Source organism: Chlorocebus sabaeus, chromosome 8 (genome assembly GCF_047675955.1).
Source record: "Chlorocebus sabaeus isolate Y175 chromosome 8, mChlSab1.0.hap1, whole genome shotgun sequence".
NCBI lineage: Eukaryota > Metazoa > Chordata > Mammalia > Primates > Cercopithecidae > Chlorocebus > Chlorocebus sabaeus.
In genome coordinates, this window is record NC_132911.1 from 126866524 (window position 1) to 126882721 (window position 16198).

The 16198-nt window shown below is 38.8% G+C and overlaps 1 protein-coding gene across 9 annotated transcripts in view; it reads left to right on the forward strand.

The window, feature by feature from the left end:
* The window catches only part of TBC1D31 (TBC1 domain family member 31), a 78238-nt gene that overhangs the window by 12081 nt on the left and 49959 nt on the right, over positions 1-16198 (forward strand). For 8 of the 9 annotated variants that reach the window (XR_005240992.2, XM_008001461.3, XM_008001462.3 and 5 more), the window contains exons 4-6: positions 1541-1719; positions 11259-11410; positions 14974-15133. Coding sequence is in view for 8 of the 9 variants with exons in the window: in XM_008001461.3 (XP_007999652.2) it covers positions 1541-1719; positions 11259-11410; positions 14974-15133 (491 nt within the window). In the remaining variant the exon portion in view is untranslated. Of the gene's footprint in view, positions 1-1540; positions 1720-1763; positions 4408-11258; positions 11411-14973; positions 15134-16198 lie in introns of those variants that run through there. The other variant, XM_073018334.1, reaches the window with a different exon arrangement.

Consider the following 16198-nt stretch of genomic DNA (forward strand, 5'->3'; position numbering starts at 1 on the left):
TAACAATTGGAATTACTTTGAAAGTTTTTTGTTTTGTTTTGTTTTGTTTTAGTTTTCATTCTATTACCTTGGTTCTCCTCCTGTCTTTCTAACTGCTTCTCAATCATGTCTCCTGAATTCTTTCAGTGGTTCCTAGACTTTGGATTTTTGACCCAATTAAAAAAGTGGAAGAACTCACATAGCTTGTCAACTTTTAATATTGCTAACTGACATTGGGAAAAAATACAATTTCATAAAACAAGGGATTTTCTTTCTACATAAACAGGGAGTGACATAATACAAATGAAAGAGTAGTACTTTAAATTTGACTTTATGAAAAACTCACTGCATTATCTGTATTTTTTTCTTTCCCTGAAGACCAATGGAAAATTTATCATTAACTAATGCCAGACCTCCGAATGGTGTTTGGAAACCACTGCTGTTTCCCTAAGGGATTTGTCTGTTTCTCTGTCTTCAGTTTTGACCTACTTTGTATCATAATGTTTCCCAGATTTATATCTTGCTTTCTGACTATTCTCAAGTTCCATCTTTCTGGGGGGAAATTCTGATCATAAAAGTAAAACATGCCTACTGTAGAATACTTGCAAACATATAAAAAAGTGTAAAGGAAAAGAAAAATCACCTACGCTTTTACTACCCAGTGATAATTATCATGAATAGTTTTTGGTACTTTCCCTACCAAACTGTTTTCTCTGCTTACACAAATACACACAAGTACCTCAGACTCAAGTTTAAAAACCAAATGTATTATCATTATCTCACACTGATAAACCTGTTCTTCCTCATGTATTTATTATTTTTTTTTATTTTTTTATTTTTTTAGAGATACGGTTTTGTCATGTTGCCCAGGCTGGTCTCAAACTCCTAGGCTGAAGTGATTCACCTGCCTCAGCCTCCCAAAGTGCTGGGATTACAGGCGTGAGCCACCGCCTGGCCCCTCCTCATGTATTTCTTACATCCACTAACAATATCACCATCTGCTTAAATAACTACGCTGGAACCACTGGAGCCTTCACTTCTCTTATATCTCCAGGACATCAACTTGATCACTAATATTTTTTTGTTTTTCTCCTTACTAGCTCTTGGATTTGTTCTTTTCTCCATTGCCACTTTCTTAGTTGAGGCCCTCCGTATCTCCTGCCTGGATTATTACAGCAACATATAAATTAATCTTTCTTGTTCAATCTCTTCCCCTCCACCAGATATCCTCAAAGTGCTCTTTCTAAAACACGGACTAAATATGGTACTCTTTTACATAAAATTACCCGCAAGAGAAAGCCCAAACTCACTAGCATAAATTTTGAGGTTATTCTGCATCAAAGCCTTTGTCAGCCTTGTCTCCTACATGAATGAGATGTTGCTAACATGTCCCATCATACTTTGTCAACTAGCCACAGGCTTCCATTTTTGTGGCTATTGATGGAGGTGCCTCATATAATACCTAACCACCTATTGGATCAGTTCATCTATGGTGTTTATATGTAGTGTTATTTCTAAACGTAGTGTTTTACCTGGGTAACAATTTTACTTTTTACCACAGTCACCAAGGAGCTAGTTAGCTGGATGAGAGGACATGAGTCATCAGTATTTTCAATCTCTGTGCATGCATCAGGGAAATACGCCATCACCACTTCTTCTGATACAGCACAATTATGGGACTTGGATACCTTTCAAAGAAAAAGAAAGCTGAATATTCGCCAGTCTGTGGGTATACAGAAGGTCAGTGACAGGGGACATCTTGACCTGTTGTGCTTCTCCGGCTAATTTCTTGGTCAACAGGGTATATAAATGTATATGAGTAATGATTTACTTTGTCCTTGTAGCTCTGTAACTCAGCAACAAGCAAAGCAAAGTGGCCAACACAAAGATGTTGCCTATAGCTACAATTTATGACTTAGTGAGCTCTTTTCTAAAATTATAGCTGTGTAACTTCAACTCTCCTAAGGCAAAAGTCACTTAGTTGATTGGTTTTGTTTTCATTTTTAACCCTCTGACATTTTATTATGAAAAATTTGAAACACGGAGTAGATTTGTGAGAATTTTTGAACACATGTACATTCAGCATCTAGATTCTACCATTAACACGTTACTGTACTATCCTCTACTATACTTTACATGGTACTATACTCTCTTATGGGTCTATCCATCTTTCTTTCTTTTTCTTTGTTTTGAGACAGAGTCTTGCTCTGTCACCCAGGCTGGAGTGCAGTGACATGATCTCAGCTTACTGTAACCTCTGCCTCCCAGGTTCAAGTGATTCTCCTGCCTCAGCCTCCCAAGTAGCTGGGACTACAGGTACGCACCACCATGCCCAGCTAATTTTTGTATTTTTAGTAGAGACCAGGTTTCATCATGTTGGCCAGGCTGGTCTCAAACTCCTGACCTCAAGTGATCCGCCCACCTCAGCCTCCAAAACTGCTGGGATTACAGGTGTGAGCCACCACACACTCAGCCACTCTGTCCATCTTTCTGTCCCTCTATTCATTAATTCTCCTAATAATATGTGTGTGTGTGTGTGTTTTGTTCTGAGACGGGTCTTTCGCTGTCACCCAGGCTGCAGTGTAGTGGTGTAATGGTAACTCACTGCAGCTTGGGTTCAAGCGATCCTCCTGTCTCAGCCTCCCATGTAGCCGGGACCACAGGCGTGTGCCACCATGCCCAGCTAATTTTTAAATTTTTTATAGAGACAAGGTCTCTCTATGTTGTCCAGGCTGGTCTCAAACTCCTGGGCTCAAGCAGTCCTCTTACCTCGGCCTCCCAAAGTGCTGGGATTACAGGCATGAGCCACCGTGCCCAGCTGTGTGTGTGTTTTAAAGTAAACTTCAGACATCAGCATACTTCCCTGTAAATACTTAAGCTTTTGCTTAATTGACTAGGGGTCAATATTTGTTGATGTAAAATTTATATATAATGAAATATGTAAGTCTTAAGTATTCATTTGTTAAATTTGAGGAATACACACACCTGTGTAACCTGTGTAGATGTAGTATTACCATTATCCCAGAAAATTCCACCGTCTCCCTCCCTGGGTGACCACCACTCTTCTTTTTCCTACCATGGATTAGTGTTGCCTATTCTAAAATTTCATGTAAATAGAACTATACAATAATAGTTTATGTAAGGCTTTTTTCACTCAGCATAATGTTTTTGAGATCCATCCATATTATTAATAATTTGTTCTTTCTTATTGCTGTTTAGAATTCCATTGTATAAATATACCACCTTTTAAAAATCCATTTCTTTTGTTTTTTTCCAACTACATAGAAACATATGGTATATGGGCCTCCAGATGTACTCTTGTTCTGAGCCCCACAAGTGCCCCAGTTTGGTTCTATCTTTTCTTTTTACAGACAAGCCACATAACCAACCTCTCTCGGCTTCCGTTTCCTGAGCAGGAAAATGGGTCTGTGGTAACCACCTTACCAGGGCTAGTGAGAAAATGAGATAAAATAAATAATTCATGTCAAGGGCTTGGCAGAGTGCCAGGCCCTTATATAGCAGCTCCTATTGTTATTTTGTCCTTTATGTCCCCTGGCTGTCATCTCCTGTGATTTCCTATATGACATCCAAACTGGTCTCTTTCATAGGGTTTCCACACTGCTGCCCCCTCCTCCCTCCTTACCACACCCAGTAACCTTCCCATTCTCTCCACCTAGTCAAATCTCACCCTTTCTTCAATTGTGATAATAGCTACTGCATCGTTTACTATGTTTCAGGCATTGTATTAAGAACTTTCCATACCTTATCTCAACTCGGTCCTGACACTGCTTCAATGAGGTAGGCAGTGTTTATTGTTCCCCAAACACAAAGACACTGGGATCTGGAGACTGGAAGCACTGGCAGCTGCAAGTGCCAGAGCCGGCAGAGTGTGAAGCCAGATTGGAGCCTTTCTGCAGAGTCAGGCTTCTCAAATCCTGGGATGGAGTCAAGGAGCCTTTGGCTGTCCCACCTTTTTGCAGTGCCCCAGTGACTCTTCCTCCTCCAGGCCCCCATGTCCAAGCCTGTTACACCTCTTCAGCTCTAGGGGTCTGTCTGTGACTTCCACCCTAAGGGAGCTGGCACTTTGTGTCACACTACATTGTCCACATCACCGATTCTCCCTCCCTCTCTCCCCTTCCTTCTTCCTCCCTGTTCTTTTTTTTTTCTTTGAGATGGAGTCTGGCTCTGGCACCCAGGCTGGAATGCAGTGGCACAATCTCAGCTCACTACAGTCTCTGCCTCCCAGATTCAAGCGATTCTTATGCCTCAGCCTCCTGAGTACCTGGGATTACAGTCGTGCGCCATGGCGGCCAGCTAATTTTTGTATTCTTAGTAGAGATGGAGTTTTGCCATGTTGGCCACGCTGGTCTCAAACTCCTGGCCTCAAGTGATCCACTCACCTGGTCTCCCAAAGTGCTGGGATTACAGGTATGAGCCACCACGCCCAGCCTGGGCACCTGTTCTATGCCAGGCTTTGGTGTTCAAAATGTTAGAAGTGGAGAAGTCAGAGGAAGATGGGATTATAGGTCTTTCCTCTTCAAAACTTTCTGTTTGGCTGCTTTTATTCAAATGAGCACGCGGGCCCTATTCCTCAAACCCACTTCAAATGTAGCATTGCTAGGTTGTTTTTGTCCAAGGAAGGCCCTGTCTCCTCAATGCCCACCATCTTTTGCTTTTCAGGTTTTTTTCTTTCTATTTCATTAGATAAATATTATTTTCAGGAGTATCTGAGTCTCTTGTGTGATTAATTATTTTGCTTCAGGTTATATTACACATGCAGTACTGCTTTTAATTTCTAGGTTATTAACATGAACAGCTAGCAGTGCATGTCAACCAAAAATTTACTTTGTAGTCTCCATGGAAATCCCAGTGTCCTTTAATGTGCTTTTAATAATTAAAAAGAGATAAAAGTTGTGCCAACTTATTCATTAGGGATTTAGGCCAAATGTCTTAGTAGGTCTTTTCTTCTTTAATTGCTTTAGTACTTACATTTTGAATTTTAAGTTCCAAAGAAGAGAACATTGGGAGTTGAAGCCACGCGGAAACAGAGTTATGAAACAATGACACATGACACAGAAACCATCTGTTCTTTTTACTACGAAATTAAAATGAGTATACGCTGAATAGTTGCCAATGCAAACCTTGCTTGGACATTTAGATATTTTAGTTTAAAAATTAGGACTGTGGAAAATGTATGTATACTGTCATGTGTGCCTAAGTATATTAATGTTAGTGCTATAAGAATAAAATTAAATGTGAAAATGTATGTATAGTGTGATGTGTGCATACAGTAAATTGCTCTAAAATAATAAAACAGGACCGGGTACGGTGGCTCACGCCTGTAATCCCAGCACTTTGGGAGTCCGAGGTGGGTGGATCACCTGAGGTCAGGAGTTCGAGAACAGCCTGGCCAACATGGTGAAACTTCATCTCTACTAAAAATACAAAAATTAGCTGGGCGTGGTGGCACATGCCTGTAATCCCAGCTACTGGGGAGGCTGAGGCAGGAGAATCACTTGAACCTGGGAAACAGGTTGCAGTGAGCCGAGATTACACCATTGCACTCCAGCCTGGGCAATAGTGAGACTCTGTCTCAATAAAATAAAATAAAATAAAATAACACCATAGTCCAAGTTATCAGCACATTTTTCTTAAAGGGCCAGTAAATATTTTTGACTTTGCAGTTCAAGAGCAAAATTATATAACCATTCAGAATGTAACCATTTAAAGCCAGGTACCCAGCTAAGGTGGGAGAATCCCCTGAGCCCAGGAATTCAAGACCCAGCTGGGCAACACAGTGACACAGTGAGACCCATCTCCAAAAAAAAGTGACCATTCTTAGCTCCTGGGCTGTACAAAGACTAGAGATGGGCCAGGTGGTGACCACTTCTGTTGAAAACAGGAAATAACTGTAACCTGAATATTAAAGTAAAATGTTCGTTTTGTAACCTGAATATTAAAGTAAAATGTTCGTTTTTTAAAAAGTTTTTTTTCCGGTGACACAGCCCTCAGGAGAGCCTGAGAACATGTGCCCCTAAAAACGTTAATTCTTATCAAATTGTTACTAAAGTCATATTTTTATTACAGATTCTAATTCTATATTTTAAATAGAACTTTTATTTATTTATTTGTTTTGATGACACATGTGACCCTTCAGTAACTTGCTTTGGGTCTTCTGTTATGGATTTCGTTTTCGATGGCTCTTTTAATCTAACCCAGTCTTCTACTTTTTTTCTCATGACATTAATTTTCTGGAGAGATCAGACCAGTTATCTTAGAAAATGCCCCACATTCTGGAGTTGTTTTTTCTGTTTCATCATTATTGTTTAACTTATATGTCTTTCGCCTGCATTTTCTGTAAACTAGATATTAAGTCTAAAGGTTTGAGTAGATTCATGTTAAACATTTTTGACAAGCTATTTACCTTATGTGTAGGAAAAAATAGTAAACTATACAGGTTGAGGATTCCCAATTCAAAAATCTGAAATCCCAAATGCTCCAAAATTTGAAACTTGAGTGCCAACATGATACTCAAATATCAGGCTCAAAGGAAATGTTCATTGGAGCATTTAAGATTTCAGATTTTTGGAGTAGGGATACTCAATTGGTAAGTATAATACAAATATTCCAAAGTCCAAAAAAATCCAAAACATTTCTGGTTCCAAGCATTTTGCATAAGGAATACTCAGCGGTAGTCCCTCCCTCAGGGTTGGTTTCAGCACTGAGTGTGATAATCTATGCAAAGTTAGGACAGTGCTGGTTGTATAGTAAGTGCTTAGTAAAATTGCATCTGTTGCTGTTGTAACCATCAAGCCTATGATAGGATTATCTCAGTGCAATTAGATAATTTGCCTAAGCTGTAGGGTGCCAGGCACATGGGCTCACGCCTGTAATCCCAACACTTTAAGAGGCAGGCTGATTGCTTGAGCACAGGAGTTTGAGACCAGCCTGGGCAACATGGCGAAACCTTGTCTCTACAAAAAATACAAAAACTAGCTGGTGTGCTGGCCTGTGCCTGTAGTCCCAGTTACTCAAGAGGCTGAGGCACAAGAATGGCTTGAATCCAGGAGGCAGAGGTTGCAGTGAGCCAAGATCACACCACTGTGCTGCAGCCTAGGCGACAGAGCGAGCTCCTGTCCCAAAAAAACAAAACTGGGGCCGGGCACAGTGGCTCACGCCTGTAATCCCAGCACTTTGGGAGGCCGAGGCGGGCGGATCACAAGGTCAGGAGACCGAGACCATCCTGGCTAACACGGTGAAACACCATCTCTACTAAAAATACAAAAAAAATTAGTCGGGCGCGGTGGCGGGCGCCTGTAGTCCCAGCTGCTTGGGAGGCTGAGGCAGGAGAATGGCGTGAATCCGGGAGGCGGAGCTTGCAGTGAGCCGAGATCGCGCCACTGCACTACAGCCAGGGGGACAGAGCGAGACTCCGTGTCAGAAAAAACAACAAAACTGGGGGGTAACATGTATTTATTTTTTAGCTACATTATATTAACAATTCAGAAACCCAAAAGTGTTTAAATAACTCAGCAGCAAAATGCGATCTGACCTCAATTCATTTGGCAGCAAAATCTGAACTGAATTGACATAAGGCTGAAATATTAATATGTTTGAGTATGGGGCATTGCCCCAGGTCGCCTAAAGTTCTACATAATGTTATAGAATATACATCACACTACCTATCTAAAATTGGAAATCTGCATTCAGAAGCCCCAAGGGTTTCAGAAAAGGAACTATGGAACTTTGATTTCAGAGTGTTTGTAAAGAACCTACCACTGTAACCTCTTTCTGCTGATTTTTGTAAGCAGTAATAGTAGTAATTACTAGTAATAATAATAGATACCTGTTGTTCAGTATGTTCCATTATCCCCATTTTGCAAGAAGGGAAACCGAAGTTCAGAAATATTAAGTACTTTGTCCAGAAAGATTAAGTAATTTGTTCAGTATCACATAGTTTAGAAGAGAGTTGCAGTTTGAATTCAAACCTGTCTTTATCTAAAGCCTTACTGCTTCTCAGGTAAATGAGTTATACATTTTCAGATTAGTACATTTTTATTCTTTTGTTGATGCTTGGAGGTAAGATATTCAGCTCATTAGTTAGAGATTTTGGAATCCCCAGGATTTGTGATTACTGTGGTATCAGAAAGGCTTTGTGATGGATATCAGAAAACATCTAATAAAGAGTGTTTTGCTGAACTTAATTCAGCCTGTGTACCCAGGACACTCAATAAATTACTGCCAAATAATACATTTGACCTTAACTTGCTAATATTAGCATCCTAAACTCTTTAAACCTTGAAAAGGGGCCGGGCACAGTGGCTCACATCTGTAATCCCAGCACTTTGGGGGGCCAAGGCAGGCAGATCACTTGAGGCCAGGAGTTCTAGACCAGCCTGGCCAACATAGTGAAACCCCGTCTCTACTAAAATATACAAAAAATTAGCTGGGCATGTTGGCACGGCCCTAGTCCCAGCTGCTTGGGAGACTGAGGCATAAGAATTGGAGGTTGCAGTGAGCCAAGATCGCACCACTGCTCTCCAGCCTGGTGACAGAGGGAAGATTCTGTCTCCAGATAGATAGATAGATAGATAGATAGATAGATAGATAGATAGATAGATAGATAGATAGATAGATAAAATAAACCTTGAAAAGAGTTCATCTACCTCCTCAAACTGAATTGGAAAGCTTAGGATTTTTGTGTTCTACAAGGAAAAACTGCAGCTCCATGCTTGAACCTAACCCCCCAAAAAGTATACTTTGTTAATGTTTTGAAGTCTTTCCTAAGGTTTTTATGTTTCTCAAGAGATGACACTATCTAAATAATAATGACATGCTTCATTAGGAACAATTTTATAATCATTAAAATATGGCAATTAAAATCACAAATCTAGTAATGAATAATCATGTAGGCAATAATCTATCACAGTTATTCTGCTAAAATAGCAGTTGATGCTCATTAACTTTTAAGCTTCTGCTTTTCCCAGTAGGAATAAACTTTATTACTTTTCCAGAAAAGTGACTACTAATTATAATAAGAATTTTCTTAAGTCACTTTTTGACCTCAGTTTTGAAAGAGTGTTTTAATGCGTTCATTGTAGATTATAGAAATCTGTAAGGCCTTCATATTATAAATCTTCCTAACAGTGAATCTGATAGCAAAAGATCTACCACAGATTGTCTTTAGCAAAGTGAGCCAAGGAGGAAGTGAGGATCTTGATCATGCCCTTGCCTGATCTGTCAGTATCTGCTGTAGTTGAGTTAGTATTTTTTATTGTCTTATTGGCATTAATCCTGAGTAGATTATTTTTGCTAACCAGTATGTTCTCTAATGCATTATATATATGTGTGTGTGTTGTACCGATGACACACAAAATTATATTCGAAGCCACTGAAACTTTTATGAGAAAATATTGATTAATTTCCATTAATAATTTTGTATTAACAAAAGGAAGCATTGTTTATGCTTGTGATAAAAAAATGGAAATTAGGAGCATAAAGTGATGGTATTTTCAACTTTGCTATCAGTTTCACTCTCGCTTGTCCATTAAATAAACTGAATCTGGAATCTGTAATAAGATAGGATTATATATGCATTTGCACCTTTTTACTCTTATAAAAAGAATGCTTAACACTTACTTATCTTGAAACACTTTGCCCAATATTCCCAAAGGAGTAACTTTTTTTCTTGAGATGGAGTTTCACTCTTGTCACCCAGGCTGGAGTACAGTGATGCAATCTCAGCTCATTGCAACCTCCACCCTCCGGTTCAAGTGATTCTCATGCCTTAGCCTCTCGAGTAGCTGGGATTACAGGCGCCTGTCACCACACCTGGCTAATTTTTGTATTTTTAGTAGAGACAGAGTTTCACCATGTTGGCCAGGCTGGTCTCAAACTCTTGACCTCAGGTGATCCGTCCACCTCAGCCTCCCAAAGTGCTGGGATTACAGGTGTGAGCCACAGCGCCCAGCCAGGACTAACTTTTAAAAGCAAACTGACTAATTTGGGAAGATACATATTTTAAGGCTGTTGACACATATAGTATAGTATATTTAACTAATTTTTACTCCCAGTGGCAGTGTATGACAGTGGCTTTTTTTTTTACTATATATGTGTGTGTGTATATATATAGTATATATAGAGCTATATACTAATATAAACACTATGTACTAATATAAACACTATATTAAATACTAACTACTGATAGATGTTTAAAAAATATCAAATGTTGGTGGAAGTATAGGGAAAAGGCACTGTCATACACTACCGCTGGAATAATATATACATAGACCCCATTTTGTGGGAGTAATATGTATATATAAACACACCACATTTTGTGTATGCATATATGTGCTTTCTTTTTGAAGACAGAGTCTTGCTCTGTCATCCAGGCTGGAATGCAGTGGTGCAATCTTGACTTATTGCAACCTCCACCTCCCAGGTTCAAGGGATTCTTTTGCCTCAGCCTCCTGAGTAGCTGGGACTACAGGCACATGCCTGGCTAATTGTTTTTTTTTTGTTTGTTTGTTTGTTTGTTTATTTTCCCTCGCCCAGGCTAAAGTGCAGTGGCAGGTTCTTGGCTCACTGTAACCTCCACCTTCTGGGTTCAAACAATTCTGTCTCAGCCTCCCAAGTAGTGGGGACTACAGATGCCTGCCACTATGCCTGAGTAGTTTTTGTATTTTTAGTAGAGCCCTTGTTGGTCAGGCTAGTCTCGAACTCCTGACTTCAGGTGATCCCCTGCCTCGCCTCCCAAAGTGCTGGGATTACAGGTGTGAGTCACCACGCCCGACTTAATTTTTGTACTTTTTTGGTAGAAATAGGGTTTCACCATGTTGGCCAGGCTGGTCTCAAACTCATGTCCTCAAGTGATCCACCTGCTTTGGCTTCCCAAAGTGCTGGGATTACAGGTGTGAGCCACCACACCTGACCAATGTGCTTTATTTTTGAAGTAAAATTGATACTCAAAATTGTATCTTGTTTTCATTTAACTCTAATAATATTAGGTGAAATTTTTTAAACTGCCATTTAGAATTTTGTGACTTGTCTAGTCATTATAGTATACCTAGTTTTCGTTTGAAGGGTTTTTTTTTTTTTTTGGTTAATAATAATTTATGAAATAATCAGTATTACTCCTTGTCATATATTAGAAATGTATTTTTCTCCAACTTAAGAAAAGAATATTTTAATAAAGAAAAATAGGCTACTTGTATAATTTTAAATTTAAAGAGTACTATATGAACCTTGTGTGAAAACTAACTTTCTCTATTCCTCCTTAGGTTTTCTTTCTACCATTAAGTAATACCATCCTCAGCTGTTTTAAAGATAATTCCATTTTTGCCTGGGAATGTGACACACTTTTTTGCAAATATCAATTGCCAGCTCCACCTGAAAGCTCTAGTATATTATACAAAGTGTTTGCTGTGACCAGGTAATGTGCATTTTAAGACACTAGGCATATTTAAGAAATTTAATTTCTGGTAAAAAATTACAAATTTTTGTTTAGTTTTTATTCAGTATCTTTTTGTCATATTAGAAAAAGTTCCCTTCAAATTTAGATATGATCTGCTGACTTTTTTTTATTTTGTGAAATATCAAATATACACAAAAATAGAAAAATACATGAACCCCTAAGAATTTCTTCCTCGTTTTTTTTTTGTTTTTTTTTTTTTGTTTTGTGTGTGTGTGTGTGTGTGTGTGTGTTGTTTTATTTATACCAGCATTTCCTCCATCAGAACCACTAAATATTTCCATAAGCTACAATAATCATCAATGAATGGCCATTTCTTTTTTTTTTTTTTTTTTGAAGTGGAATCTTGCTCTGTCGCCCAGGCTGGAGTATAGTGGTGCGATCTCAGCTCACTGCAACCGCTGCCTCCCGAGTTCAAGTGATTCTCCTTCCTCAGCCTCCTGAGTAGCTGGGATTATAGGCATGCGCCACCACACCAGCTAATTTTTGTGTTTTTAATAGAGATGGGGTTTTGCCTTGTTGGTCAGTCTGGTCTTGAACTCCTGACCTCGTGATCCACCCACCTCGGCCTCCCAAAGTGCTGGGATTACAGGCATGAGCCACCGCCCCCGTCCATTTTGCACCCAGCCATTTCTATTTTTATCAGTCATTTCACCTACTTCCCCAATGCATTGTTTGAAGTAAAACCTAAGTATATCATTTTATCTGTGAATATTTCAGTTTATCTCTGAAAGATAAGGGCCCTTTTGGAAATATAACCATAGTATTATCACACTTTATTTATTTATTTTTTTTTTTGAGAGGAAGTCTCATTTTTGTCCCCCAGGCTGGAGTACAATGGCACAATCTCAGCTTACTGCAGCCCCCACCTCCCAGCTTCAAGCAATTCTCCTGCCTCAGCCTCCCAAGTAGCTGGAATCACAGGTGCCTGCCACCACGCCCGGTTAATTTTTACATTTTTAGTAGAGACGGGATTTCACCATGTTGGCCAGGCTGGTCTTGAACTTCTGACCTCAGGTGATCCACCTGCCTTGGCTCCCAAAGTGCTGGGATTACAGGCGTGAGCCACTGCGCCCGGCCTATTATCACACTTTTTAAAAATGAATAAGAATATCTTAATATTGTCATATATCTAGTCATATTCAAATGTCCTTGATTTGTCTAATAATTGGTTTTTATGATTGATTTGTTTGAATAAGAAGCAAAACAAGGTTCACACATTGTATTTTGTTGATGTATTCATCTTTTCTTTTTCCCTTATAGTTTATTCATTAAATAACTGGTTATTTCTCCTCTTGAGTTTTCTATATTCTGGATTTTGCTCTTTGTCTTTGTGTGGTATTGTTTAATATGATCCTCTGTTATCTGTATTTTTCCTGTATACTGGTTATACCTGTATTTTCTAAAAACTGGAGGCTTGATCTGATTTAAGCACAAGAAGACATTACACAAGAAGGTGGTTTGTGTACTTTCATCAGTAACAACGTAGAACAGTTTTCTTTTGTGATGTCAGTAGCCATTGGTGATCATTCCCTAGATCCAGTACGGCCTTAGAAGTTAGCAAAATGCTGCTGTTCTAATTCTCTCATTTCTTCTTCACTTATTAGTTAATAACTTTCTATAGAAAGAAACTTCTTCTTATCTACCCTTTGGTTATTTTGATGTACAGTTGTAAAGGAAAGGCAGGATGAATGCTTAACTTTCTCCTCTTTTTTCTTAAACTAGTTTTAAAAGTAATGAACTGGTTTATTGGCATCTTTCAAAAGTAGCTAATGAAGTTTTATGTCTTTAATCTTTGTAAATTCATAGGCTTAGAGTAGTTAGCATGTTTTAATACATTGCAGCCGTCATTCTTAGATGTTCCAGTTCTCTCATCTTTGACTAATAGGAACCTCTTTTCACTGGCTTTGGCATCCTTTTACTACAACTCCAGTTGCCTATGATAGCTTTCATGCTTTCTGATGTGACAAGATGTTCCAAGCTTATCTGGTACAATTCCTGCCCTAACCCTGGAATTAGCCTTTTCTCTAAAGAGTCTGGGTTCTTTTTTGGGAAGTGGTATTTCAAGACCCTAATCTGGATGCTAGGGGTTCTCATTTTGACCGGGCCGATCCTTGTTTCTAGTCAGGGGAAAGAGTTAGGAGATAGATGTTAATTCCTCTCTTTTCTCACCTTGTTCTTCTAAGTCATCAGTAAATCCCATCAACTCAACCAAACTATATCTCAAATTGGTCAATTTGTTTTTATTCATTGCTGTGGGTGGTACCCTAATCCAAGCTACCCTAGCCTCTTTTAGAGTACTGTAATAGCCTTCTTATTTGTTCTCCCTGTTTTCAATCTCATTTCCTATAGTCATTCTCTGCACAGCGGATAAAGTGGTTTTTATAAATCAGTAAGTCAGATCATGTCACTTTCCTATTTAACTTCCTTCATCATTTAGAGTAAAATCCAACCCCCCACCCCTCATTTCCCCCGAGGCCTTCTGTCATCTGGCCTAGGCCTCCCTCGCTTCGTCTCATTTCCTTCCTTAGTCTCCTCTAGCCACACAAGTACACAGTATAAGAGTGTACTTTCATATGGCAGTGCACTTGAGTATGACCTCTTACTTACTTTTCCTTATATACTAACTTTAATGCTTTTTCAGCACTTTTGTACCAGCCAGTCTGGAATCCTGATCAGGATAGAATTCTTCCTCCAGATCATCCCGTGACTGGCCTATTTGTGTCATTCAGGTAGCAGATCTTCCTCCTTTCCCAGCTTTCATCACCTTATTTTGTAATTCTGTATAGAACTTATTACCCGCTGAGAACAAGTTCATTTATTTGTTTGTTTGCCTTCCTCTAGACCGAAAATCCTGTAAGAGCAGGATTACTTGACTTGTGCAGCCTTAACTGACTGTGTTCCTGGCTTCTGGGACCATACCTGGCTTATAGCAAACACTTGAAACATAACCATAGTATTATCACACTTTTTACAAATTAATAAGTCCTTTACAAGTTCTTGTTGAATGAATGAGCAACGGCCTTGCAAGTCAAAACAACTTACTCTTTTTGTACCTTATTAAGGTAGCTTTCTTTGAGCAGGAAAAAAGTTTGGGCTGTTACATTTTTTCATATAGCCAGTACCACCAATTCTGTATAGCTGTATGTGAAACACAGAAAGTTGGATAGTGATAAGTGACCTTGAGATTATGCTATAAAATATAAGTGTTATGTAAAAAACCCACAATCAGGTCATTAAATGTTTGGTAAACTGGTGCCTTAGCACAGTAGGTAAAAATATATATACTATAAACCTGAGCTGTCCATACAAGTATTTAAATGAATACAAATTAAATACAATTTAAAAATAAGGTCCTCATTAATACTGGCCACATTTCAAGTGCTCGGGAATCACATGTGACTAGTGTGACCATATTGGATAGCATAGGTACAGCGCCTTTCTGTCGTCACAGAAAGTTCTGTTAGACAGCACTGCTATAAACAATTGAACCCGCCTTACTTTCTCGCTTTTTTGTTATATAGAGATGGCCGAATCCTGGCTGCTGGAGGCAAGTCAAATCATCTTCATTTGTGGTGCTTGGAAGCTAGGCAGCTCTTTAGAATTATCCAGATGCCCACTAAAGTTCGAGCCATTCGTCATCTAGAATTTCTTCCTGATAGTTTTGATGCTGGTTCTAATCAGGTTAGTAACATAAATGTAGGGCACTGTACCTTTTGCGAAAGAACGCATCCATCTCTGAACTATATTAGCTCTTATTTAACTTACACCTTGTTACAAGAATTTGAAATTACAAATATGTGACTTTTGTGAAGAGTCTAGAATTGAAAAAAAATTTCAAAATCTTATATTCTTTATACTATTGACAATTTGCTCTTCTTATAAAATCAGCAGACTGAAAATTTATATTGTACTCTATGGTTTGCAGTGTGCTTTAGCATGCTAGTTTTCATTTGATCCTTAATTATTTGGCATAGGCAGGAAAGATATCCCCATTTTACAGATTCTAACACTAACAACTAGAAACATTGACTTGTCAACATTCCTGTTAATTGTAAGGATTAAAGATTGGACTAGAACTAAAATTTTTTCGTTGTATTGTTATTTTATTTACCCTAAGTGGTTGCTCACTCCTGTGAAACATGTTTTTTATTGGTATCTTTCTTTAGTTTACAAAGTGCTTCTTCCCCCATCCCCTTTCACTTATTCCTTTTTAAGAGTTGAGTTCTGTCAAACCTTAACTTTCTTATTTCAAATAGACTGTTATGGATCTTGTATTTTAACAGATTAGATATATGTTTTCCATATATATGTATACATATGCATGTATGTGTATATCATGTCCATTTTACTTATGTTTTTGATTAGGTAATATATTCATATGGTTGAAGACATGAAACAGCACACAGTAGGAAGTCTGTCATGCCTTTCTACCATTTGTCTAGTTGTTCACCTCCCCCCATATCCACTGTTGTTACGTATAGTGTTACGTTTTTTCCCATTATTTTATACAGCCTTGCACCTTTTATTCTTTGGGTTTTTTTGTTGTTGTTTTGAGATGGAATCTAGCTCTGTCTCCCAGGCTGGAGTGCAGTGGCGCAATCTCGGCTCACTGCAACCTCCGCCTCCCAGGCTCAAGTGGTTCTCCTGCCTCAGCCTCCCAAGAAGCTGGGACTACAGGCATGAACCACCATGCCCAGCTAATTTTTGTATGTTTAGTAGAGACGGGGTTTCCCATATTGGCCAGTC